At 26.5% G+C, this 23287-nt stretch overlaps 4 protein-coding genes across 10 annotated transcripts; all 4 read right to left on the bottom strand.

Moving 5' to 3' along the window:
• Nucleotides 1-2901: 2901 nt before the first annotated feature.
• Nucleotides 2902-5100, bottom strand: LOC107992405 (protein farnesyltransferase/geranylgeranyltransferase type-1 subunit alpha). 4 transcript variants are annotated; one of them, XM_017048250.3, is made up of 5 exons: nt 4818-5100; nt 4011-4365; nt 3702-3902; nt 3439-3622; nt 2902-3365 (listed from the first exon to the last, which is right to left on the bottom strand). In XM_017048250.3, exons 1-5 carry the CDS (start codon nt 4954-4956, stop codon nt 3258-3260), a joined length of 987 nt encoding a protein of 328 aa, XP_016903739.1. In that variant the 5' UTR covers nt 4957-5100; the 3' UTR covers nt 2902-3257. The 4 variants fall into 4 exon arrangements, with proteins under 4 accessions (XP_016903739.1, XP_061943121.1, XP_061943122.1 ...); XM_062087137.1 differs by having other exon boundaries at nt 3693-3902; nt 4818-5084; XM_062087138.1 differs by having other exon boundaries at nt 3693-3902; nt 4011-4361; nt 4818-5083.
• A 1308-nt stretch (nt 5101-6408) lies between these two features.
• LOC107992413 (heat shock 70 kDa protein cognate 5) lies at nt 6409-11570 on the bottom strand. The gene is made up of 11 exons (XM_017048256.2): nt 11045-11570; nt 10570-10631; nt 10275-10420; nt 9826-9949; nt 9407-9715; nt 9043-9205; nt 8483-8939; nt 7990-8286; nt 7687-7874; nt 7424-7564; nt 6409-7337 (listed from the first exon to the last, which is right to left on the bottom strand). The coding sequence occupies exons 1-11, from the start codon at nt 11135-11137 to the stop codon at nt 7254-7256; spliced, it is 2064 nt and encodes a 687-aa protein (XP_016903745.1). The 5' UTR covers nt 11138-11570; the 3' UTR covers nt 6409-7253.
• Nucleotides 11571-12161: 591 nt separating this feature from the next.
• Nucleotides 12162-18710, bottom strand: LOC107992414 (peroxidasin-like). Of its 2 annotated transcripts, none has more exons than XM_017048258.3 (8): nt 18570-18710; nt 15719-16504; nt 15077-15504; nt 14663-14910; nt 13791-14040; nt 13461-13579; nt 12870-13029; nt 12162-12788 (listed from the first exon to the last, which is right to left on the bottom strand). In XM_017048258.3, the coding sequence occupies exons 2-8, from the start codon at nt 16439-16441 to the stop codon at nt 12710-12712; spliced, it is 2007 nt and encodes a 668-aa protein (XP_016903747.1). In that variant the 5' UTR covers nt 16442-16504; nt 18570-18710; the 3' UTR covers nt 12162-12709. The 2 variants fall into 2 exon arrangements, with proteins under 2 accessions (XP_016903747.1, XP_016903746.1); XM_017048257.3 differs by having other exon boundaries at nt 15719-16490; nt 18570-18705.
• On the bottom strand, nt 17753-22488 carry LOC107992416 (U4/U6 small nuclear ribonucleoprotein Prp3). Of its 3 annotated transcripts, none has more exons than XR_009833423.1 (6): nt 22087-22488; nt 21726-21937; nt 20854-21637; nt 20403-20760; nt 19838-20310; nt 17753-19278 (listed from the first exon to the last, which is right to left on the bottom strand). XR_009833423.1 is itself a non-coding variant. In XM_028664111.2 (6 exons), the coding sequence occupies exons 1-6, from the start codon at nt 22232-22234 to the stop codon at nt 19241-19243; spliced, it is 1677 nt and encodes a 558-aa protein (XP_028519912.1). In that variant the 5' UTR covers nt 22235-22488; the 3' UTR covers nt 17753-19240. The 3 variants fall into 3 exon arrangements, 2 of the variants coding, with proteins under 2 accessions (XP_028519912.1, XP_016903748.1); XM_028664111.2 differs by having other exon boundaries at nt 20174-20310; XM_017048259.2 differs by having other exon boundaries at nt 17753-20310.
• Between the last annotated feature and the right edge of the window lie 799 nt (nt 22489-23287).

The following is a 23287-nucleotide window of genomic DNA, read 5'->3' as shown; positions in this document are numbered from 1 at the left end:
TCGTCTATTTCAACGTAGGCATATATTGTATTTGAATAGGATTCGATGATCTATATCTTCTCTATACGAAATCTATCTCCTTCTCGATAGCTAATCGCACTTTTATCGAGAATATTTTCAGTGGTATCTACTAGAAATAATAGTATAACTGCTGGACAGAGAAATCGAAAAAAAAAAAAATGGATTCGAACGTATGAAGGATTCGATGCCTTTTCGAAAAAAGAGGCCAACTAGATTGGTGTTTAACACATTCTGTGCCGTCATGTATAAAGAACTTTGAACTCTGAAATTGAAATCTTTGAAAAAAATTTTTTTTTTAATCTTAACTCTTAATTCTTATCTTTTTCTCGATAATTTTCCAATATTTTATTCTAATAGATATTATTTTCAGAAAAAAACTAATCTAATCTATCAACTATCAACTAAGCTATCATGGTAACGTAGGGCGTTATCATCAAGTTAAGAATAACGTGGAAAATTATCAAAAAACGGCCGGGCACGGAAAGTGTTAAAGGATCATTGAACCGTTTACAATTAACATTAATACTTAAAGAGAATTACTAAATAAAAAAAAAATGGATGATTATGATCGGGCTGTGCTTGTTCTGGCTGACAGGTGGTCCAAACGTATATAAATAACGTATTCATTAAGGGAAAAAAGATATTAATTGACAACATAAAATAGTAGCCTGATTGTATTACACGGTGCATGAAAAATAGTACTAGAATGTTACGTCTTCGCAAACGAAGATAAAATCGATGAGAAAGAAGTATGGATTTAATATGCTAATAAAATTCGTCCAATTAACGCTCCATACAATTGATTTCAAAAACTTTTCGAGGTACAAAATGTTTGTATGTAATGTTGAGATTTGATCATACAAATTATAGTGTGTCTGAGATTAAATCGGGATCGCTTATTGCTCAAATTAATGAATATTATGATAACGATAATCTCTGCTGTTTATTGAGATAGCAATTTAGCAATTTAATTCAGTCGTTTCAAATTGAGTAATTAGAAATAGTAATACATTATTTATATTCGGAAAGGTGAATGCTTCCTACTCGCTTAAAATGATGATATGAAGTAGTTGTAACCCATCAGTGATTCATGCTGGGTTAAACGTGTTAAAATAAGATAATTTAACGAGCATTCCATGAATTGGATTAATCATATTGTATCATATTTTCATCTTGAGCAATACATATTTGTATCGATCGTAACACGTATATCTCGGATTAATTGTTTCACAACTTTCATCTTTGAAAATTCAAAAATATAAAACGATTTGCGAGTTTTCAGACACCGTGTGATTATTACAACAAGTTGACAAAAAAATAGTTATACGAATGTTACAAGTAAAGGAGTTTAAATAAAGAGAGGAAAAAAAAAGAGATAAAGAGGTAAAAATATTCATATGACGGTATATTTTCGGTGTAAAGCAGATGTAAATGTAATATATCCGTAAAACTACGTATATCTTGTAGCTTTAATGTACCGATGAAAGCGAAGTCCTTTGCGAGCATTTCGAAAATTCCAAATTAAATACAATAAACGTTATAAAAAATAATTATGAGAAATTATGCTCAGAGATCTATTCATATTTTTCTTTGAATGGCTTTAAATGGACTTGTTTCCGATCGGTACATATATAATCGGATTATTCGTTTGAATGTTGATTGTTAAATGTTAGGATAGAGAAGTTAATAAGAAAAAAAAAAATGCCCAATCAACAAACATTGTGCATTGGAAACATGTTTCGTTGTAATAAGGAATTCTATTAGATCGATTGAATTTTTTCATCGAAATAAAATCTACATCTACATAGTTATACTTATTTCGCGTTAAATATACATATATATTCTTGAAAAGTTTGATCAATAATATTTTCGCATGTCACATACCATCTAATATATATATTGGCATTTAAAAATTAATGTTACTTTGTCATTTACACATATCGTTAAAAAATTTGTGTCATGTGTAATAACGATTATTTTATTAAAAACTTATAATATTACGAGGCGTCTGGAATCAATATCCACCAAATCCATTTCTTGTATTGATAATTCATTTTATAATTCATTTAAAATGTTGTTATTATTTTGTAACACAAAATTAATCGGATTCGGCCAATTTTGATTTTAAATGTCTCATATATTTGTTAGAAATTATATATATGTGAAAAACATTATTAATTAAAATTTCTCTATTTCTTTTTACAATTAATTTTAATTTATTCATAGATGAATATAATACAACAATACATAATCGATCACAATAAGAATGCTAAATCTTCAAATTAAATTTTGAATCAAAATTATAATTTTGATTTTGTATAATAAAAAAATATATTTATATAGCTCTATTTTTTTTTTAATAGTGATGTAATATTCGAATCAAATTTTTTAAACATAATTTATATAAAAAAATTTTATTTAAGGATTATTTTTTTGAAAATATGAATAATTTAACTTAAAAGAGTAAAACCACTGCCATTATTTATTTACAACGAAATTAACTTTTCTCATTAGAAATATTAACACTGCCTCAAAAAGGTAACCATTAATATTTAAAAAACTGGTATCAACGAATAAATTTGAGTTTATATTTATTAAAAAATATATTATGAAAATTAAAGCTTAAAAAGACGCACGAAAATATTTTTGGTGGTAAAATCATCGTTTGGAACGCTGCGTTCATAATTATCTTAGTTACCACAAGGCCTATGCATATATTAATATGATTATCGTAATTAGTTATTATATTATACTTCAAAGTATGTAACTATTTTATAAATAAATAGATAATCAATGTTAATTGTTATATATTTTTTTGTATTAATTTACCTTCTAAGAATAAGAAGAATAAGAATGATAGAAAGAGATAAAAAAAATCTATACTTTGTAAAAGTCTTCACCATTTTATTTTTTTCCATTGATAATTATACAACTTATTTTATTTTTTATTACACTTAAAAATATTGCATAAAGTATTATGAATTTTTTTGTATATATCTTATAAAATTTGTCCAGTTACTAACTCTTATTTATAAGGTGATCTGTTAATTAATAATATTGACTAAAATGCATTATCAAATCTTATAAACAATACATTTCATATCTATATTTATATCAATATATATTTTATATTGATATATTTGTCATCATTTCAACATAGAAATATATAATACACAGTTCCTCATATGTGGATTATAATATTAATTCAAATTATGTTTATAAAAATGTAGAATAAACTACGTTTTTATAGACTCTGATTTCTTTTTTTCCAATAATTGTTGACCAACAAAATCCCAATATCTTCTTCTTATTGGATCATGTTTCTCAGATAATTCTTTACATAGCTAAAAATGTAATTAAAAAATATAATTCTGAACATAAAGTCATAAATGTACATTCAATTAGATAAAGCAATACCTTAAGAGCATTGTCAATATGAAATATTGAATTAGATGACTCATCTGATATTGGTTTCTCTTGACAAATGTCTATAATACAAGCTAGTAAATGATTAACACGACAACCAGCATTATACAATTCCTCACATTTTTGTCTTACTTTTTCATTATAGGCCAAACCATTGCTGTCATGCATCAAAATACTAAAATATAATTTATAATATCATTAATTTAATTATATATTTTATAGTCATGAATTGCATAAATAATCACCAACAGTACCCTCGAAGGTAATTCCAAGCACTTTCATTGCCTTTAACTAATTCTATTTTATCCAGGGCAAAATCAATTTCTCTGTCAATTATATTTTGTTCAAATTTGGTTGTATTATTTATTACAAAGTAACGCTGATTCCAAGCAGAATTATTGCGAATATCTTCATTCAATAAATGTTCTGTATATTCCAACTCTTTCTCAAATAAACTGGATATATATTTATGATTAATATTTATCATATAAATTTTTAAATAAAACTATAATATATATAATAATATAAATATAATAATAGGTATAATAGAAGATTATACTAACTTAAATGTTTTTATACACCATTGACGATGCTGCCAAACATGATAATTTTTTGCATCAATTTTTAAAATATTTTCTGTAAACTCTAATTCTCCACTAGCATCTTGGAGCCATTCAACAATAAGTTTTCTATGATGCCACACTTGATAATTTTTAGAATTATATTCTGTGAGTATATTAGTAGATTTTAATTCATCTCTTAATTCTTTTCCAAGAGCTTTAAGTATTTCTCTTCTATATTGCCATACTGTATAATTTGCTGGATTAAGATAGATACAATCTTCTGTTAAAGCTAATGCACGCTCTGACTTTTCACCAGATTTTAGAATAGCTCGGAAATAGTCATATGTGTCCCTAACTTAAAATGATAATAAAATTTTAGTAAATTGAAATATTATATTAAAGAAATATTAAATAAAAATAATATAGTTTGTAAATATTAAAGTATTTATTATATAAAAAAAATTTTTTTAATTTAAATATAATATTTTTTATTTTATGTTTATGATAGCTTATAAAGAAATAGAATGAATTAATTATGAAATAAATGTATAATTATAACTTAAAAGTATTTTGAAATAATTGAAATAATAAAATATAATATATATATATACTATATATATAAATATATATATGTGCCTACTTAAGTTCTTTAATATCTACATAAATATTTATCTATCTTAAATATGTAAGGTTATGTGTGAAATAATGCATTATGATAAGAGTATTAATACTAATAAGATACAATTATAAATCTTATAGTTATTTGAATATAATGAATTATCAAAAAAAATTGAATAAATAACTTACATTTCAAAGAATAAGCAATTGAAACAATAGGATTAGGACCATCATCTTGAGGCACAGGAACTACATCTCTCCATTCCTCGCGATCTCTGTATAATACCCAGCTTGATTCTTCTGAGCTTTCATCAGAACTTTCCGTCATTTTTTATTTCCACGAAATATCGTAAATCGTTAAAAATGAAAATCTATTTCCACAATTGATCTACAATCTTAATTTTACCTCTTCAAACCTGTTAAGCCCCCCATTACAAATGGAAAAATGTCGATGGTATATCGATAGTTATCGTAATCGAAACTATCGATATTTTTATGATTATCAATAATTTTTTTTTTATAATTTCTTGATATGTTTTTTATAAATATTAAAAATTTCAATAGATTTTAAATTAGGTTCTAGTTATATTAAAATCTTATTTTAGATTTATTTTGTACTACCATAATTTATGGCTCAATTCTAACCAATCTCATAACATCAATGAATTCCGCAATTGGCTAGAATAAAATAATAATCTCACAGAGATTTTATACAGATGAAAGTACTCTATATTTTGCATAGTTATTGTTCTAAAAATGTATTATATATCTATATTTTATATATTAAAAATTAAATATATTGTGGTTTTGAAAAAAGAAAATGAAAGTATGTTTAATTAATATTTCTTGTTTGTGATTACGCGAGAATAAATAGTAGGAATATGGAAATTATTATTTCTAAAGTACTGAACATTTTTAATAATGAATAAAACTAAATAAACAAGAAATAAATAGCAAAAAATAAAAATAGAGTAATGATTGATTTTTACCGCCATTTCTTGAATATTAAAAATCCTTTAAAAATCATTTTAAAGAATTAAAATAGGACTAAAAATATTTAAATTTGTTGATTCTTAATTCTTATTTTATCTTTTTTGAAAAAATATTTTTAGCATTTGATGATACTGATGGTCAATTATCTTTTCTTAAATCTTTTTTAGTTATTTATAGTTCTTTATTTTATTTACAGCATCCTGAAAATGGCATTGATTCTCGACTTTTTGTTCTCTCATTCTTGGATTCTTTATTTATATTTTATTGTTTTTTATTTTTCTTTTCCATTTATATATTTTGATAAATAATATAATCAAGAGACAATTCTATTATCTCTTTAATTTTATTCTTTTTTACATAATCTATTAATTTATGAATAATTCAATTCACATGAATTTGTCTACTATTCATAGTAGTACAAAATCCATGAATTTAATATATATATTTATGAAATATATCAAAAAAATTATGTTTAAAATCTTAACTTAGGTCTAAATTCAATTTTTTATTATTGAAGTGAGTATAATTCTTGCATTCGTTCTAATTTATAAAAGACTAAACATTTTTATTTTTTATCTATTATCTATTCAAAATATGGATTCCAAAGTCCTACAAAATATTAAATTTATTCTGTATCTCGTATGTGTAGAAATTATATTTGTTACCTTTGGATAATTATTAAATTATTCTTTATTATATATAAAAAAAATTCGCGAAATAATTCTTCTATAGAAAAATATGAAAATTTCTAGTAATTATATACAAAATTATTCATTACACATTTCCATTAAACAAAACAATACAACGTTTTTATTATTTAATCAATTGTCTCCTGAACATACGAAGTTAAAACGTAGTTTTTTGTCAAAATACAGGAAATATGTTTATTGTGATTTTCGTAATTTCATACTTAATTTGAACGTAGAGATGTAAATATTTAAAGTAAACAAATTATTATGATCAGAAAAAATATAATTTATGCAAAAATTCGTGATTTTTTTAAATTAATGTACATATTACTTACTATTTGTTAACTGTTTTTGTTCGGATATATTTATTTAATTTAAATCAAATTTGCTATGTGCTAACGCTTTCTTTCTTAAATAGTCTTTTAATCAATTGATAACAAAAAATATATGTAGCAATCCTTGTCGCAGTTCAACAACAGATTAAAATGCCAACGCTTGGACGATTGCAACATTAGCATGCCTTTACAAGTAGAAGTTCCGAAGTGTTACTTTCATTTTTTATGAGCCATTGCACAGAGGTAGAACTTAAAAACTAAAACTAATGATAACTAATTTTATGGAAGTTAATGTGTTTAATAGTTTATGAAATATTTAATATTAAAGAGAAAAAAAAAGAGAGAAAGAGGCAAAGAGAATATTCCTGATATATAAAGCAAGACTTCATTAAAAAGAGATTCACTTATACATAAGCAAGCACTTAACGACTGTTGCTACACTATGCAGTATCATTACTAAAATCTAAAAAATTATTTCCTTTCAAAATCAAATATCATTTAACTTCAGTTTTTTTGATGTATCATTATATAAAGGCTCATCAAAAAGTTAGGGTTACACTTCGGAATTTCTCTTTGTTAGAAATTCCTTGTTATATAATAAAAAATAATTAATTCTTCTCCTCTTTCTTTTCAGGTTTCTCTTCTTGTTGTTGACTTTGACTTTGGCTTTGTCCTTCTCGTTCTGCGGCCATCTATATATAAATTAATAAATAAATTAAGAAAATATTTATATAATAATATTATTAAAATTTTAAATAAATTTTAATAAATTACATACTTTCTTATATGCCATTTCGAATAATTTGAGACTCGCTTGTTGTAATTCGTTTGTTTGTCTTTTAATTTCTTCTGGTTCCGTGTCATCTTTTTTAGCTAATGTTCCTCGCATTTTTCCAACCAAATCCCTGAGTTTGTCACACTATAAATAATTAATAAATAGTATTATGATAATAAAATCAAATTATTATAGTATAAATATCATAAAATATAATATGATATATGATATATATATATATGATAAAATAATGATATTATTCTTACTTCATCTTGTGGTAATTGTGCTTTAAATTCTTCTAATTTAGATTCCGTATCGTGAATAATTCCTTCAGCTTGATTCACAGCTTCAACTCTTTCTTTCTTTATTTTATCTTGTTTAGCATATTGTTCTGCATTTTTCACCATATTTTCAATTTCATCTTTACTAAGACCGCCACTTGATTGAATAACAACTATAAATAGAAATTTAAAATAAAATAAAATAAATTAATTTTGTTAATATATATATAAATTATATTAATCTATAAACTAAAAAATATATTGTAATTAATTTACATGTTTACATACTTTGTTGTTCTTTTCCAGTTCCTTTATCTCTAGCAGACACATGAACAATGCCATTAGCATCAATGTCAAATGTGACTTCTATTTGTGGCACACCTCTAGGTGCAGGTGGAATTCCAACAAGAGTAAATTGTCCTAAAAGTTTATTATCACTAGCCATTTCCCGTTCACCCTGGTGTACTTTAATTTCTACTTGAGTCTGACCATCAGCAGCTGTAGAAAATACTTGACTTTTTTTGGTAGGAATAGTTGTATTCCGAGAAATTAATCGTGTGAATACTCCACCCAATGTTTCAATTCCTAAAAAATTTAAATATTAAATTTCAAAAATTTCTTTTATCTAAAATTTTTTTCTAATATATTTAAAAGAATAAATATTTATAAAAATTCAGTAAATTATAGTCTTCATTTTAATCAGAGAGAAGATTAGTTTTAACAATCATCATAATCTAGAAATAATTTTAATTAAAAATATAAAAAAATAGTAAATATATACCAAGTGACAAAGGTGTAACATCCAAAAGAAGAACATCCGTAACATCTCCAGCAAGAACACCACCTTGAACTGCAGCACCTACAGCTACAGCTTCATCAGGATTTACAGCCTTTGATGGTTGTCGACCAAAAATTTCTTGCACAGTTTGTTGAACTTTTGGTACTCTTGTCATACCACCAACCAATAATACTTCACCAATATCAGATCTCGTTACTTCAGCATCAGAAAGTGCCTTTTGACATGGCTGAATAGTACGTTTAATTAAATCAGCAACAAGGTTTTCAAATTTACTTCTTGAAAGTTTAAGATTTAAATGTTTTGGTCCACTAGAATCCATAGTTAAATAAGGTAAATTTATGTCAGTTTGCAAAGAACTAGACAATTCAATCTTTGCTTTTTCAGCAGCTTCCTTCAATCGTTGCATGGCCATTGCATCTTTAGTTACATCTATACCTTGCTATACAAAGAAATAAAAATAGTATTGAAATATCATATACAATAGTGTATAAAAATATATGTAATATATATATAAATAGCATGAATTATTGCAATATACATACATCTTTTTTAAATTCTGATACAAGGTGATTAACCAATGCATTATCAAAGTCTTCTCCTCCTAAGAAAGTATCCCCATTTGTAGATTTAACCTCAAAAACTCCTTTTTGAATTTCCAAAATTGAAATATCAAAAGTACCGCCTCCTAAATCATATACTGCAATACTGAAATATATATCATCTATATAAAATATGCTTCTTTTATTAAATGATATTCAAAAATGTCATTAAATTAATCAGTAAATAATTTCAGCATATATAATATATAACTCTAAGAGACGAAAAATAATAGCATCATTTTTTTTGGTGTATTTCATAAATAGATTAATATATTTAATACATAATTAAAAATATTGAAATTCTTACATTCTATCTTCTGTTTTGTCCATGCCATATGCAAGAGCAGCTGCTGTTGGTTCATTAATTACTCTAAGTACATTAAGTCCAGCAATTTGACCAGCATCCTTGGTAGCTTGTCTTTGAGAATCATTAAAATATGCAGGAACAGTAATTACGGCATTTTTTACTGATGTATTTAAATATGATTCTGCTGTTTCTTTCATTTTCATGAGTACAAATGCACCAATTTGACTAGGAGAATACATTTTGCTATCACCTCCTTGTACCCATGCATCTCCATTAGAGGCACGGACAATTTTGTAAGATACACTTTTCCTAAAATTAACAAATAAACAAATTAATAAATTAACAAATAAACAAATTAATAAATTTATTTAAAAGAGAAATATTTTATTTATTAATATATAGAAGCATAAAGTACATACATATCTTTTTTTACTTCAGGATCATCAAATCTTCGTCCAATTAATCGTTTTGTAGCATAAAATGTGTTTGATGAATTAGTAACTGCTTGACGTTTAGCTGGCATACCAACTAGACGTTCTCCTTCTAAAAAGATTAATAAAAAAAGAATAATAAATAAAAATCACTTCTGAATCCATTTTAGTGAATTCACTTTCATAACTTTTCTTGCATACAATATTATTTTTAAATATATATGATTTAGAAAATATTTCCTTATTTAGAAATAATTGTCTTAATAAAAAAATTTTAAAAAATACAAAAATTATCATATTTAAAACATAGAAAAATTATAATAATACAGAAAAATTTGTCATTTATCCTTTTGTGATAATTATTTAATATATACAAAAAAAAATTTTTTAATTATGTAACATAATGGAAATATATAATATATGATATAATTTCTAACCTTTACTAAATGCTACATAAGATGGAGTCGTTCGTGAGCCTTCTGCATTTTCTATAACTTTAGGTTGTTTTCCTTCCATAACTGCTACACATGAAAATGTTGTTCCCAGATCAATACCAATGACTGCTCCTTTTACACCTTCGGATCTGAATAAATAATATATTTACTTTAACACATAATTTAACAAGATAATTTATATTACATTAACAATAAGATATACAATTAAATATATAATTAATTTAAATATATAAATTTATTATAATATAATTTAGTTGTTCTAATTAATTTATCTTACTTATATCTGTATTGTTGCAAATCTGTAAATCGTTGGGGCATGTTCAAAGTAGGAGCCACAACCTGAAAAACATTAAATTTATATTTAGATTGTTGTATTTAATATATTATAATATACTATAATATACTGTAATAGTTAATTATAATGTAAAAAAAGATCTACTATAATAATAGCATCATAGAGTAATAAAATGGATATAAATATAATAATTATCAAATATGTTACATCTTTTTGCAATCAATTTAAAATATATAAATATTATATTGAAAATCACGTGCCGGTAATGCTTAAGTTTTAATAGAAAGAATATTTAAATACACAAAGTGTTGACGAAATAAAAATAAATATATTATAATAAACTTATTTTCATAATATAGTCAATTAATATTAACATTGTAGAAAGTAAATACAAGGAAAAAATGTTCGATAAATGAAATTGAAACGGCGTGTCGTACAAATCGCCATCGGAACTTACATTTTTAAGAATTGTGCTGAATTGTTGTTTTCTGGTAATATCGCAGGTTATATTACTACAACTACGAGTTAATAATCTTGCAGCAGTCAGCATCTTGATTTTATACGTTTTTATCGCTTAAATTTATGAAAAACTTAAAAAGAGACGCGAATACTCTAACTTCACGTGTAGTGATGCAACCTTCACAGAGACTAATAATGCGCACACCATGCGCGCAATAGAACTCCTTCCATTTCGTCAACCAATAAAGATAATATTATTTAACCAATGGGAATTCAGTTCTTAATGGATACACGAATCACTGTATTGCATGGCCTTCCTGCTCTTACTCGAGAAATCGAGAATTATCTATCCCGAATATTCTACTAGAATATAGATGTCGTAATCATTAATCGGATAAATAATAAAAAATTGAAATCAAAAAAATGAAATAAATAGTCTATATAATAATTTTAATTATATGTTATTGTAATATAAAATAATATTATCTATTTATTATATAAATCAAAAAATATAGTTGTTCAAAGATTAAGTTTGTACATGAAGATGTTGCAAAGATATTACGATTACTTCCGGAATTTAAAAAGTGATGTAAAAAAATAACGGTATTACATAATTACAAATTATAAAATAATAATTTATTCGATATTTACAAGGAATGTATTCAGGTATGAAAAATATTATTTTATTTAAATTAAGTTATTTAAAATATTTTAATAACGGAAGATTAGTTAAAGTTAATATGAATAATATGAATTCAGTATGAATAAGTAATAATCTTCATAAAATATGAAGATTTTATAAATTTATATATATAAAGATTTATATATATTTTTTATAAATGAAAAAATTTCATTAGAAGCAATTGCTTTATCATTCTGTTTTAACTATTAATTAGTTAAAATAATTTTTTTTTATTATTGCTTTTTATTTAGTTAAATAGTTTTTTTATATCAATAATTTTAATTTTGATGCACAAATTTTAAGTAATAGAAAATAATAATATTATATAATATCATGTTATAATATATATCGTTATATACTAATATCATTAATTATAGTTTATGAGAATAAATTAAATTTAGAGGAGTATATAGATAAAAAAATAGACAAGATATTGTATCATTTATTTTATTAAATAATCTTTCTGAAATTAATAGATTCATAATTCTAAGTTGATATTTTACTTTTATGGAGTACTATTATGGAATTCAATTCATAACTGTCTTTATGATATTTTTATAAAGTCTGAATTTTATATAATTTTTTACTAATTATTATTTACTAATCTATCAATTAAAAATATAGACATTTAATGTTAAAAACTTATATATAAAAAAAAATAAGTATTTGTGTTTTGTTAAATAATACATTTTTAAATACAATTACTTTTGTCATATATATATATATATATTACAAATATGAAAAATATTAAATACGAACTTACACAAAAGGTATAGAACATATTAATATAATTGAGTAAATAATTCTTATAAACTATATTAAGAAAAAAAAGAAGATAAGAAAAAAAAATAAATTATATAAATTTATACCTTCTATGCAAGGAACAATATTGATTGATATAATTGATAATATAGTTTTTATTAATTTTATTAATAACAATTAAATAAAATTTGTTATCTACAATTATAAATAGCAAAAAAGTTATGAATTATTTTTTTCTTTCCAAAGTGAAAGATTTGGAGATCCACTTATGTGTATTGTACAATTTATTAGTTCATTTCTGAAAATATAAATCATTTATTTTTTATCTGTGATAAATAATTATTAATATTTTAAACATTTATTCATATATCTAACTTACAAAAATCGATCTCTTAAAAGAAATGCTCTTGGTTGTATCAAACTCAGTCTTTCACCATTGTAGCATAAAATTTGTGTCATTGTGATTTTTCGGATTTCATCTAATTGATTTAAGGTAAATGATCCTGGGCTGTTTGCATTTTCATACCAATATCTGTCACCTATATTATAATATTATAATCAATAAAATAATACACTAATCAACAAAATTAATAAATTAATTGGAAATTAATAAATTAAATTAATAAATTAATAAATTATACAGCATCGATTCTAAACATTGAAATAAACAAAAATATCTATTAGAGGTTATTTTTCAAGTTACAACTTGAACAATTTGATCTTGCATCATGGAATGATAATAGTAAAATAAATAAAATTAAATTCATTTATAATTTGAAAAATAATTTTTAATTTATATTTTTGTATATTAATTTTTTCATTTATTTCATTTGTGTATAGAATCGATTTTTTTTCAAAAAGATTCCACATTTCTATAAACACTCTGTATAATATCGATGTGATATAGTTTTACGTACTTTTATAATTAAACTTTTATAATTAAAATGCATAAAATGCATATAATACTTACCAAAACGAATATTTCGGAAAGTACGACCCAATAAACAAAGAAACGTTGGTCCTAAAACTGAATCGGATAACGGTGCTTCCGAAAGCAATGCTGTCACTAAATCTATATCCTCTACTTTTCTGTTAATTAAAAAAAAAAATGCAAATAAAATATTATAATACAACTTATTAATAAGACAAATTATAAAATCAAAATAAAATTATAAATTGAAACATTCAGATTTAAAAAAATTATAATAATTAAGTGTTTTTTTTGTAATGATTCAATTTTATATAAATTTTATATATTATAAAAAATAAAATCTATAATTAGCAATTATTATTCACTTACTTGTAAACTTTTCGAAGTCTGTCTATAGTATTTTTAGACATTGTACCTCTAAGATTTTCGAAATTAATAATGTGAGGTAAATTGCAAAATGATCGCCATCTAACATAAGGTGGTAAACCGTGATCTCTTCCTTGTTGTATGATTTGTGCAGCGTAATCCACCGCGATATCGTTGCTTTTTCCATCATGAAAATATCTTTCCAAAAGGATTTCATTCAGTCCCGGTGGCAATGGCTTCCTAGAATGTCCCGCTGTCGCGAAAATTAAATCTTGCATCCTAGATTGTCATTAAAACTAAGTTCTCATGGGACACCATGTTAGCTTAACAATATTTAAAAAAATTTTATCTAAATTTCACGCATATTTTTAATAAATCATTTATCTTTGAAATACTATTTTTTAATAATAAATGAATTAATCTATTTTTTTTATTCTCTCCAATAATAATTGCTTTATATTTAAATAATAAATAAAAGGAAATATAATATCCAGATACTCGAATCTGATTTTAAAATTTAAAATGATTCTAAAATTAATAATCTATGAATTTAAAGATTTGTAAGACTCGCGCTACATTGGCAACATTACATTCCATAATTTGAAAAATTGCAATAAAAACTTAACATTTACAAATATTTGTACAAACGATTCTAATATCAAATAATTATAAATCAAATGATTTATTTGAACTAAAGGCATTTTATGGCATTAATATCTTCAAGTTAAATCATATGAAATGCATAATACTATCTAAATATATACATATATATACATACTTTCTTATAAAATGTGAGTTTAAGGAAATTTTTTATTGAAATTATATTTTATTGAAATATATTTTATTGAAATTATATACATATAATTTCAACTGACCTGTAGCACCGACAATCAAACGATCAATAGCACCAGCTTCATAGAACTCTTGCGGAGCGTAGAAGGCCGATAGTAAGGACCTTTCTCCAGACTTTGACGCCGATCGCGAGTCAACTAGGTCGAGGGTTTTTGGGGTCAACGTGGCAATGAAGAAGAGTCCAGCAGACGCGACAGCGTTCGAAAGTGTCGCATCCGTTCGACTATCGTAGTTTCGAAAATAGCCTCGATGCGTTAAGCGTAATTGGTATCTTCCGATATTAAAAAAAAAAAAAAAATACACAAATTAAATAAAATCAAATAGAATAAAAATAAATTAAATTTTTTAACAGAATTAAATAGAAATTTCTCTATACCGATCTATCGAACGAGTGGAACTGTTAAATTAATTATAAAGCGAATAAGAGAAATACGTACTTGTCGAGAGTTGTTTCGCCGAGAACAACGGGTAGAAACTCGTTATAAGTTATATGCTCCATTTCCGCGATAACGATCCTTCTTGCTTCCTGGTAGAGTCTCTCATCTTCCCACTGGGGATTCAGTTGTCCCAGGGCAGTAGCGACTCGGTTATGTTCGCGTAGAAAAAGTACATGCATCAGAGTGAGACCGGGATTCTCGTTTACCCGCGAATCCCCACTAAGAAAACACGGGAAAGCTTTGTTCGCGCTTCTGCAACTTTCGTACTTGGGCGAAGGCATGGGCAAGTTCTTCCTTTGCGTATTAAGCAAACCGCCTTTGCCGGATCGGAGAGCTTTCGCTACGTCTTCGGAACTCCCGTAAAGAGGGGAAAGATCCAAATACGAGGACGCTTGGTTGATCTGTTGTCGAGGACCCAATTTGCATCCCTGTAACGAGGGATATTACAAATTTTGGACATCGAGAGTTTTAAGAATTAAGCTTTCTTCGATGTGCGAAAAAAAAGAATAACTTTCTCAACTCTCTGAATTACTTACTTACTGACAAGATGTTACGAGACGCGTAGACAGACTTTCGTAAGAATTGTTGCAAAAGATTTTACTCGCACGTATTATGCATTTCTATTATTCTTCGATAATTTACCTGTAACGAATTTCCTGGGTGCGGCGCCGATCTAGAATATTCCATGCAACCGACAGCGTTATCGGCTCGGATCGGGAAACATTCTGGATGAAAGTGTTCGTAATCCACGTCGCAACACTTCAATTTCGCTCCATCGGGTAGTTCAATCTTGGGTGTGTGCGCAAGATCGTGGACGAGGAATTGGCCGAAGAGTGCAGTGAGCGCCATTAGGTAGGGATGTTTGAGGTCAGATCCACCGGAGTGCACGTTTAAGGAGACGTCTCTGGCGCTTGGCAAGTTTATGCGTGGTAAGGAGACGCCATCCACGTATTCGGGTGGCAAGAATCGGACGTATGCCTCGAGGGCAGCACCCCAAGTCGGATGCAAACCGTTATTGCACTTCCCGCTGTGCGTCCTGTAGCGGGGATCGATCTTCTTGCAACTGGCCATCACTTGCAAAAATGTAGGCGAGTCGGGACAATTGATCGGGGCAACTGATGGCAGCACGGACGTCGCCTCTTTCGACGACATGTTCAAAGCTTCCACCAACATCACAGCCATCGTTTCTATTCGCAGGGCTCGCCTCGACAGATTTTGAGCGTGCTCGGTTATCTCGTGTGACGCCCCAAGGAACCACGAGGGTGAGCCGTGATTTAAATGCGTGCGCGAGTTCAGGATCGCTCGTTCCGCCTGCTCGTATTTCTCCATAGAGATATTTGTACGTCTACCCAGATCCAATAACATGTTTGACGGTAAGGTCGTACCGTCGACGAGTACCGATATAATAAGGAATCTGCGAATCGGAATCTAAAGATAAGAAATATAAGCTTGTCCCTACGTAAAAGTGCAAGCCTTTCTTTCGTTCCGATTCATAAATTAAATTTATGAAGATGAAAACAATGTTGGAAAAAAAAAAAGAAAGAAAAAGAAATAAAATATTAGAGTATTAACATCGTGAGAATGTAACATTGCGAGAAGATGATGAAAATATCATGATAATGTTACGCTTTCCAGTTGAAGTGAATTCGTGAGAAATTGTCTTATAATAACTTCTATTATACCTTGATGTTGCCTAATAATTGTCATGTAAATTCAAAAATTCTTTTATTATTTATCTTGACAATTACACGATAACATCAATCGTTAAATCGCAATTACAGAGTTATATTGGTTGTTTTTATAGTTGCAATTGAAAATGCAATGGAGTGTGCAATTAAATACGTAACTTTTCGCAAGTATGATTTCCCGTTAAGTCAGTCTCCTCGTATAAAAAAAAAAAATAAATAAATAAGTAATAAAAAAAAAAAAAGGAAAAACGAGTTTACAAAGAGTTTTGCGTGACTTATTCCAACATTCGTTACAGGTACTGCAATGAACCCGAGAGACCTTGTCTTGAAGATGGCATTTCGCCTTATTCCGTCTATTGTTCGTCGTTCCATTTATCGCGTTAAATTCATTCATCGTTTTTCTCCAATTCTCTCAACAGTGGTTAATTACTTTTTTCTTTTTATCATGTTAACGCGATATAGAGAACGAAAAGAATTCGATCGACCTTAAGAAAAGATCGAAGAAGATTCGTTACTTGACATTTAAGTTTCTTCCTGGTTCTTTTGTGATTTTCTTACGTAATCTTCTCTACTCCTATGATTAGTGTTCGTATAAATTGGTGGGAGCCATTATTCGAGAGTGTGGCTCCAACAATCTTTTACCGAAGAAACTTTTTTAAATTTTTATTCTCTTTCCGCTAAAAGCAAATTTCGTTAAATTTTTGGATAAAAAGAATTGTCCAATATTTATACAAATTGAAACGTAACGTGTTATTTTATTTTTTATCTTATATCTAATAAAAAATACCATTAAAAAAATTATATTCATATTGGTAAAAATATCAATGATCATAAAGTAAATAAGTCAAAATAATAAAATTGAAATTTTTAAATGAAAATATATGATTCTTATTTGATCTTTATTATTTCCAATAAATGGTGTTTTGTTAAGTACTTTTTATGAAACTTTATTTGATGATGTAACGTAAAAGGCATTTAACACAAAAACTTTGATTTTGTAAGGTATATAATTAAAAGTTAATTTTCTGATACATTGGATGCATTCATAAGTTCATTTTACATCGTATTTTATATAAAATACACAGTTTCTTGCATATACATTTACAATTCTTCTTAGTAAAAATATTTACAAATTTAAATCTGATGCACATTCAAAATGTTATAAATATTATTACATTGTTTTATGCAAAAGATTTCATTAATATTATGTATACTATCTAATTAATTTTTCAACGTTCAGAATTTATATTAAAAATAAATACAAGCACATGGCCTTCCTTTTACTATTGTAATAAAATTACATCACTAATTAAATGTTGAAATAATCTATAAAATAGAAGGTATTTATTTGAATTATAAAATATTTGCTTAAAAAATTTGCTTTCAAAACTAAATGCTGTAATTTTTATCACAAAAATAAATCACTGAATAGTGATGTTTTAGTTCTATTGTACACATGAAGTTATATTTCATCAAATTTACTCATTGACAATTTACTTAAGTAACGTAAAATTATTAATCAATATTCTAATATTTTTGATAATATTTCTTCTTCGGTAAAATATTTATTTTTAGTATTATAATAATTGAATATTGATACAAGATTTTAAAGATATAATTATATATATATTTTTAATTTTGACATTATCTTTAAAATCTAAATGAAAAAATCATTTCTAAACATTGAATGTATCAAATGTTAATTTTATAGATGAAATAACTTCAAATTTCACTAGAATCATTGTGTGCCAGTGAAGTGGCCGCGTTTCGTTTTGTTTCGTAAAATGAAAACGCAAAACACTCACCGCGATAGGAAGAGAAATATACCGTTGATCGATCTTCGTCTTATACAAACAGGCATTTTTTTCAAAACTATCTCAGTGTGATAGTAATTGATAAAATTCATTTGCCTCGTAAAATTTCGCAAGAGCCGCGCCGGGTATGCGCAAGAACACGAAGCGGTAAACCTGAACTGAGACCGATCCTCGAACGAAAGTAAAACTTGAGTCCGTTCAGTGGGTTCAAAGAGTGGGGCCAAGTAAGGATCATGTTAATATAGGGTGTCAACGATGTATTGCTCGGTCGACGTATAACACTTGAAAGATATGGTAAAAGCGCGTCGTCGTTGCAGCTGGATTGGTATTATGAACAAGACCAAGGTTCACCTTTCATAGACTGTGTTATTCGTAGTCGCGGTTGGACGTACAGTTTCAAGGCTCCAAAGTGCATTCACACTTTCGTATATATGGCATGCTGTATATATACATATGTTGCGTGTTCTTTTACAGCATACCTCGTGTATAGCCTCTCAATGCCGTTGCACTATGCTAATTGACACTTACAGGCTTGACTGTAATGTTACCTATAGATTGAAATTCTTCAATACGACGTTGCAAATGATTAACTGCGTTGATTATACAGACTCGAACACACGCCTACAATCTGGATGCGGCAATCCACAAAAGGACATTACGTGTCATGTGTGATTATTTATATTCAGCGTGGGCAGATAAACTAAAATAAATAAGTTTAAAAAATGAAATAATTTTATAAGAATTATTTGCGTAAAGATAATTACCCGTATACATTTTTTTTTTTTTAGAAACGATCGAAGTTAATTATCTCGAAAATAATTCAAATTCAGTATTACATTTTTTTATCGAATATTTTAATTTCATAAATATATGTTAAATGATATTGACACGTTAAAAAATATGTAAGTAAATGATGTACTACAAACATAACTAATTCGAGTTTGGGAAAGTTTAGTTCTGAATTAAACGAATATATTATTTTTTATTTATTCTCATTTTATATATAAAAAGAGTAAGATCTTTTTCAAGAATTGACTTAACATTTCATGAAAAAAATATCTTGAATTGAATTTAATTTATAAAGTATAAATAATTTTGAGAATACAATTTTATATTTTGGATCCAGGGTATCTATAACTACTTAAAAATAAAACTGTCATTAGAGAGGCCTTGAGCACTTTTATTTTCGCTCTATGTGCCACTGCTTACATTATTCATTTTTTTTTTTACTATTGTTTGTTTCCACGATAATTACTCACTTAAAATGTATTGAAATTATCTATCATTGCATGTCCATATTAGCATTTATTGCTGAAATTACAGAATCCATTTTCAAGAACGGATATCATCTGTGTTATCAAGTACTGCTCCACTATAAGCTAAATCCCAATAATGTTCAACTTGGTGTTTTTTAAAATGCTCTCGAGCCATTTTTTCAATTGGACAAACTTTAAATTTGATTTCTCCAAAATGACGTTGTTTGCTAGTACCTTCCCATACGAGAACACATTTGTTCGGTACATCATTTCCATCATTATCTTTTATAATATCTTCTTCCCATTTAATTCGATTCATCATTAATCTTTTATATTTACTTAATTGTTTTGCTCCTCCTTCTACAACAACAACATTACAGTCTCGAAAAAGCATTACACAGCCTGTGAGATAAAGTTGTTTTGCATTCGTTTCCACTTTAAATTTCTTTGAAGCATTATTTAAAAGATCACGTATTCTGTAATAACAATATTAATATATTTTTATATAATATATTATAAATATATATTATATTTATTCATTTGCAATAAATTTTCATAATAAACTTACCTGTAAACAGCTACATGTACACCGAGTGTAGTATCCTCCTTAAGTTTTCGCGCCTTTTTTTCACGTCGCTGGTCGGCAGTAAGTCTTCGAGCTGCATTAGCATCTTCATGTGCTTTTAATCTTTTAGCCATTTGTTGTCGAACATGAGCTTCTATTTTCGTAGGATCCTGAACAGCTTCTGTACCTAATACTCGCATAAGATTCGAAATTCGTAATTTTGGTTCTGGAGGTGGTTCAAGACCTAATCGAATTTTTTCTTGTTCCTCTTTCCAAGCTTCTCGTCTATTTTGTCTTCGTAATTTTTTGCGTTCTTTTTTTGTTAGAAATACAGGCATATATATAGGTTTTAAAGGATCAGCTAAAATATAAAAAAATAATCGATCGATATTAGATATTTTTATTATATAATTTATCTGAAATAAATTGTATACATGTATTAAAAAATACATACTTGGTGGTCGCATTTGCGTAGGATGTTCCACTAAATTTGTAATAGTGGAACTTTTAATAGTTGTGGATTCATTTTCGTCTGGATATCCTCCTGTTAATATAACAGAATCCCACCACTCTACGTTAGGCACATCTTCGCTTAGAGCTTCTGTTTTTGGAGCTATGAGCGCTAATTTAGTTGCTGAACTTATACCAGTCTTTCTAGCAATTTGACTAATTTCATTTTGTAACTTTTCTAACTGAGCTCTCATACGAATTCTTTCAGCTAACTGTTGGAACTTTCCAGGTTCATGAAATTTGAGAGTACGTTTGCCTCGTACTGCAGGTTTTACACCTATTCTAGTATCAAAAAAGTGTGTATCTTGAATTTCTTCTGGACCTTTTGATTCTTGTAATTGGGCTTTAAATTCTTCACGTTTTTTCGCTCTAATGTTAGCTTTTAACGTTGGCACTACTTGTGTTAATTGTACTTCTTTGCCTGTTATATCTACAGTTCTGCCAGATTCATCCAAAATTAGAGGTGTTGGTTTATCTGGAACACTGACATTACCTAATAGTCCTGAACTTAGTTTACTTCTAATTTGAGCTTGCAAAGCGGCAATTTTTCGTGCTTTGTCAGAATCTGTTTTACTTAATAAACCCTGATTGTACATGCTTCCTACGGTTGGTAAAGAATCTCTTTTAAGTAAAGGTTTTACTGGTGGAACTTCTTCTTGTTTTATAGCTTTTAATGCTCTTTTCCTTTCTTCAATTTCTTTTTGGGCATTAGCCATCATTTGTCTTATCTAAATGAAAACAGTGAAATTAAAATAATTAAAATAATATTTATATTTACATATTTATATATATTTATATTAATATGTAATAAAGTACCTTATCAGCAGATAATTGTGCTTCCGTTGTCTTTTCATTTTTGATTTCATCATCCCTAAATCTAGGTTTTTTTGCATCTTTGTCTTTATCCTTGTCTTCCACATGATTCCGTTTTTTACTTTTCTGAGCTGCTTTGGCATCATCATATATTGCAAATATTTTTTCAGTTAATTTTGAAGCTTTTTTATCTTCCAATAAAGCGGATAATTTATCTGCAAGATTAAAAAAATAACAAATATTTTCTATTTCATAGAGATAATAAATTTATAATAAAATTATATATTAAATATCTAATTAATTATACCAATTATATTTAAACAATATAATTCATAATCAATTCATAATATTAATTATCACAAACCTGCTGTTTTGCGTTTATCATAACCTGAAGTAATACAATTGACAGCTGTAGTTACAATAGCAGGTTCCCCAAAGCCAAGAAATTTATGAACTGCTTTTTCTATTTGTGGTTTCATTTCGTCTATTTCTTTTCTTGTTAAATAAGCCATTTTTACGTTTGTTTCACAACATAACCTCTATAAATTATAAGGTTAAGTATCGCATTTTAGTTGCACTTCTATATGGGAACGATTATTTTATATTCCAAGAAGTATCAAAGATTCAGTTGTTTTAAAAAAGATTGTCATGAGTATTTTTGTTTATAAAACAATATTTTTTCCGAATTAGATATTGGTAATCATACTCAAATAATATCGACATCACATTGAAATACTGTAATTGTTATTTAGTAATATTTAGTTACTTACTAGATTTTATATTCATAGTGATAACATCAATAATTTCCCTATAATAATCATGAAAATGTTCCTAGGACAGTTAAATAATGGAAATTATGTGTTATAGTAAATTTGGAAATTGGATATAATAAATTTTTTAAACGAGTTTTATTGCTATTAGAAATTAAGACAAATAACGTCGCAGATGCTGATAAGATATATATATATATATATATTATTACATATACATTACATTATTTATTAATAATTATTAATACATATATTGATATACTTTAAAAAAATAAAAGAAAGAATTCAAATCATTAGCAATATTTTTTTCTTTTAAAATTTTTTAATATTTTAAATATTTAGCTTCTGTTTAATTTACCATTTATTTAAAAAAAATTAATTAAAAAAAAAACATATTTGTAATAATTAATAAAAATATAATTTTATTCAATTCGTTAAATTAATAATAATAATAATTATTATAATAATTATAAATATTTTGAAACAAATAAATCTTTTTACGCTGAAACTTCTGAAAATAGCTCTTTAAACATTGGACTTTTGTTGCCGCAGAATACAACAGAAATTTTTAGAAATAATTTTAGATATAGATTTTAAATATAAAATTCTATGACACTAACTTTAATAACTTTAATAAAACTAACAATGCAAATTTACAAATTAGCATAAATTTGATGATTTTGAAAAATTTTTGGTTTTGAAATTGATAATTATCTCTGCATCATATTTATATTTATGAACGCAACTTATCAGTTATTAAAAAAAGTTGTTGAAAAAATGCGTATACCAATTTTC

The sequence above is a fragment of the Apis cerana genome, linkage group LG1, assembly GCF_029169275.1.
Source record: "Apis cerana isolate GH-2021 linkage group LG1, AcerK_1.0, whole genome shotgun sequence".
Lineage (NCBI taxonomy): Eukaryota > Metazoa > Arthropoda > Insecta > Hymenoptera > Apidae > Apis > Apis cerana.
The sequence above is the reverse complement of the archived record's forward strand: the minus strand, read 5'-3'. Positions and strand labels throughout refer to the sequence as shown.

Coding starts and splice junctions, on each gene's coding strand:
- LOC107992405 (XM_062087137.1), bottom strand. CDS start 4,956: ATGACGGAAAGTTCTGATGAAAGCTCAGAAGAATCAAGCTGGGTATTA. Junction 3,623..3,692: donor TACCTTCGAGGGTACTGTTG/GTGATTATTTAT, acceptor ATTATATTTTAG/TATTTTGATGCATGACAGCA. Junction 3,366..3,438: donor ATATTGACAATGCTCTTAAG/GTATTGCTTTAT, acceptor TTACATTTTTAG/CTATGTAAAGAATTATCTGA.
- LOC107992413 (XM_017048256.2), bottom strand. CDS start 11,137: ATGCTGACTGCTGCAAGATTATTAACTCGTAGTTGTAGTAATATAACC. Junction 9,950..10,274: donor TTATGTAGCATTTAGTAAAG/GTTAGAAATTAT, acceptor TAATCTTTTTAG/AAGGAGAACGTCTAGTTGGT. Junction 7,565..7,686: donor CACAATTACCACAAGATGAA/GTAAGAATAATA, acceptor AATTATTTATAG/TGTGACAAACTCAGGGATTT.
- LOC107992414 (XM_017048257.3), bottom strand. CDS start 18,670: ATGAATTTTATCAATTACTATCACACTGAGATAGTTTTGAAAAAAATG. Junction 16,491..18,569: donor ATATTTCTCTTCCTATCGCG/GTGAGTGTTTTG, acceptor TCCGATTCGCAG/ATTCCTTATTATATCGGTAC. Junction 14,911..15,076: donor GGCGAAACAACTCTCGACAA/GTACGTATTTCT, acceptor TAATATCGGAAG/ATACCAATTACGCTTAACGC.
- LOC107992416 (XM_017048259.2), bottom strand. CDS start 22,234: ATGGCTTATTTAACAAGAAAAGAAATAGACGAAATGAAACCACAAATA. Junction 21,938..22,086: donor TGATAAACGCAAAACAGCAG/GTTTGTGATAAT, acceptor TTAATCTTGCAG/ATAAATTATCCGCTTTATTG. Junction 20,311..20,402: donor GTACATGTAGCTGTTTACAG/GTAAGTTTATTA, acceptor TTGTTATTACAG/AATACGTGATCTTTTAAATA.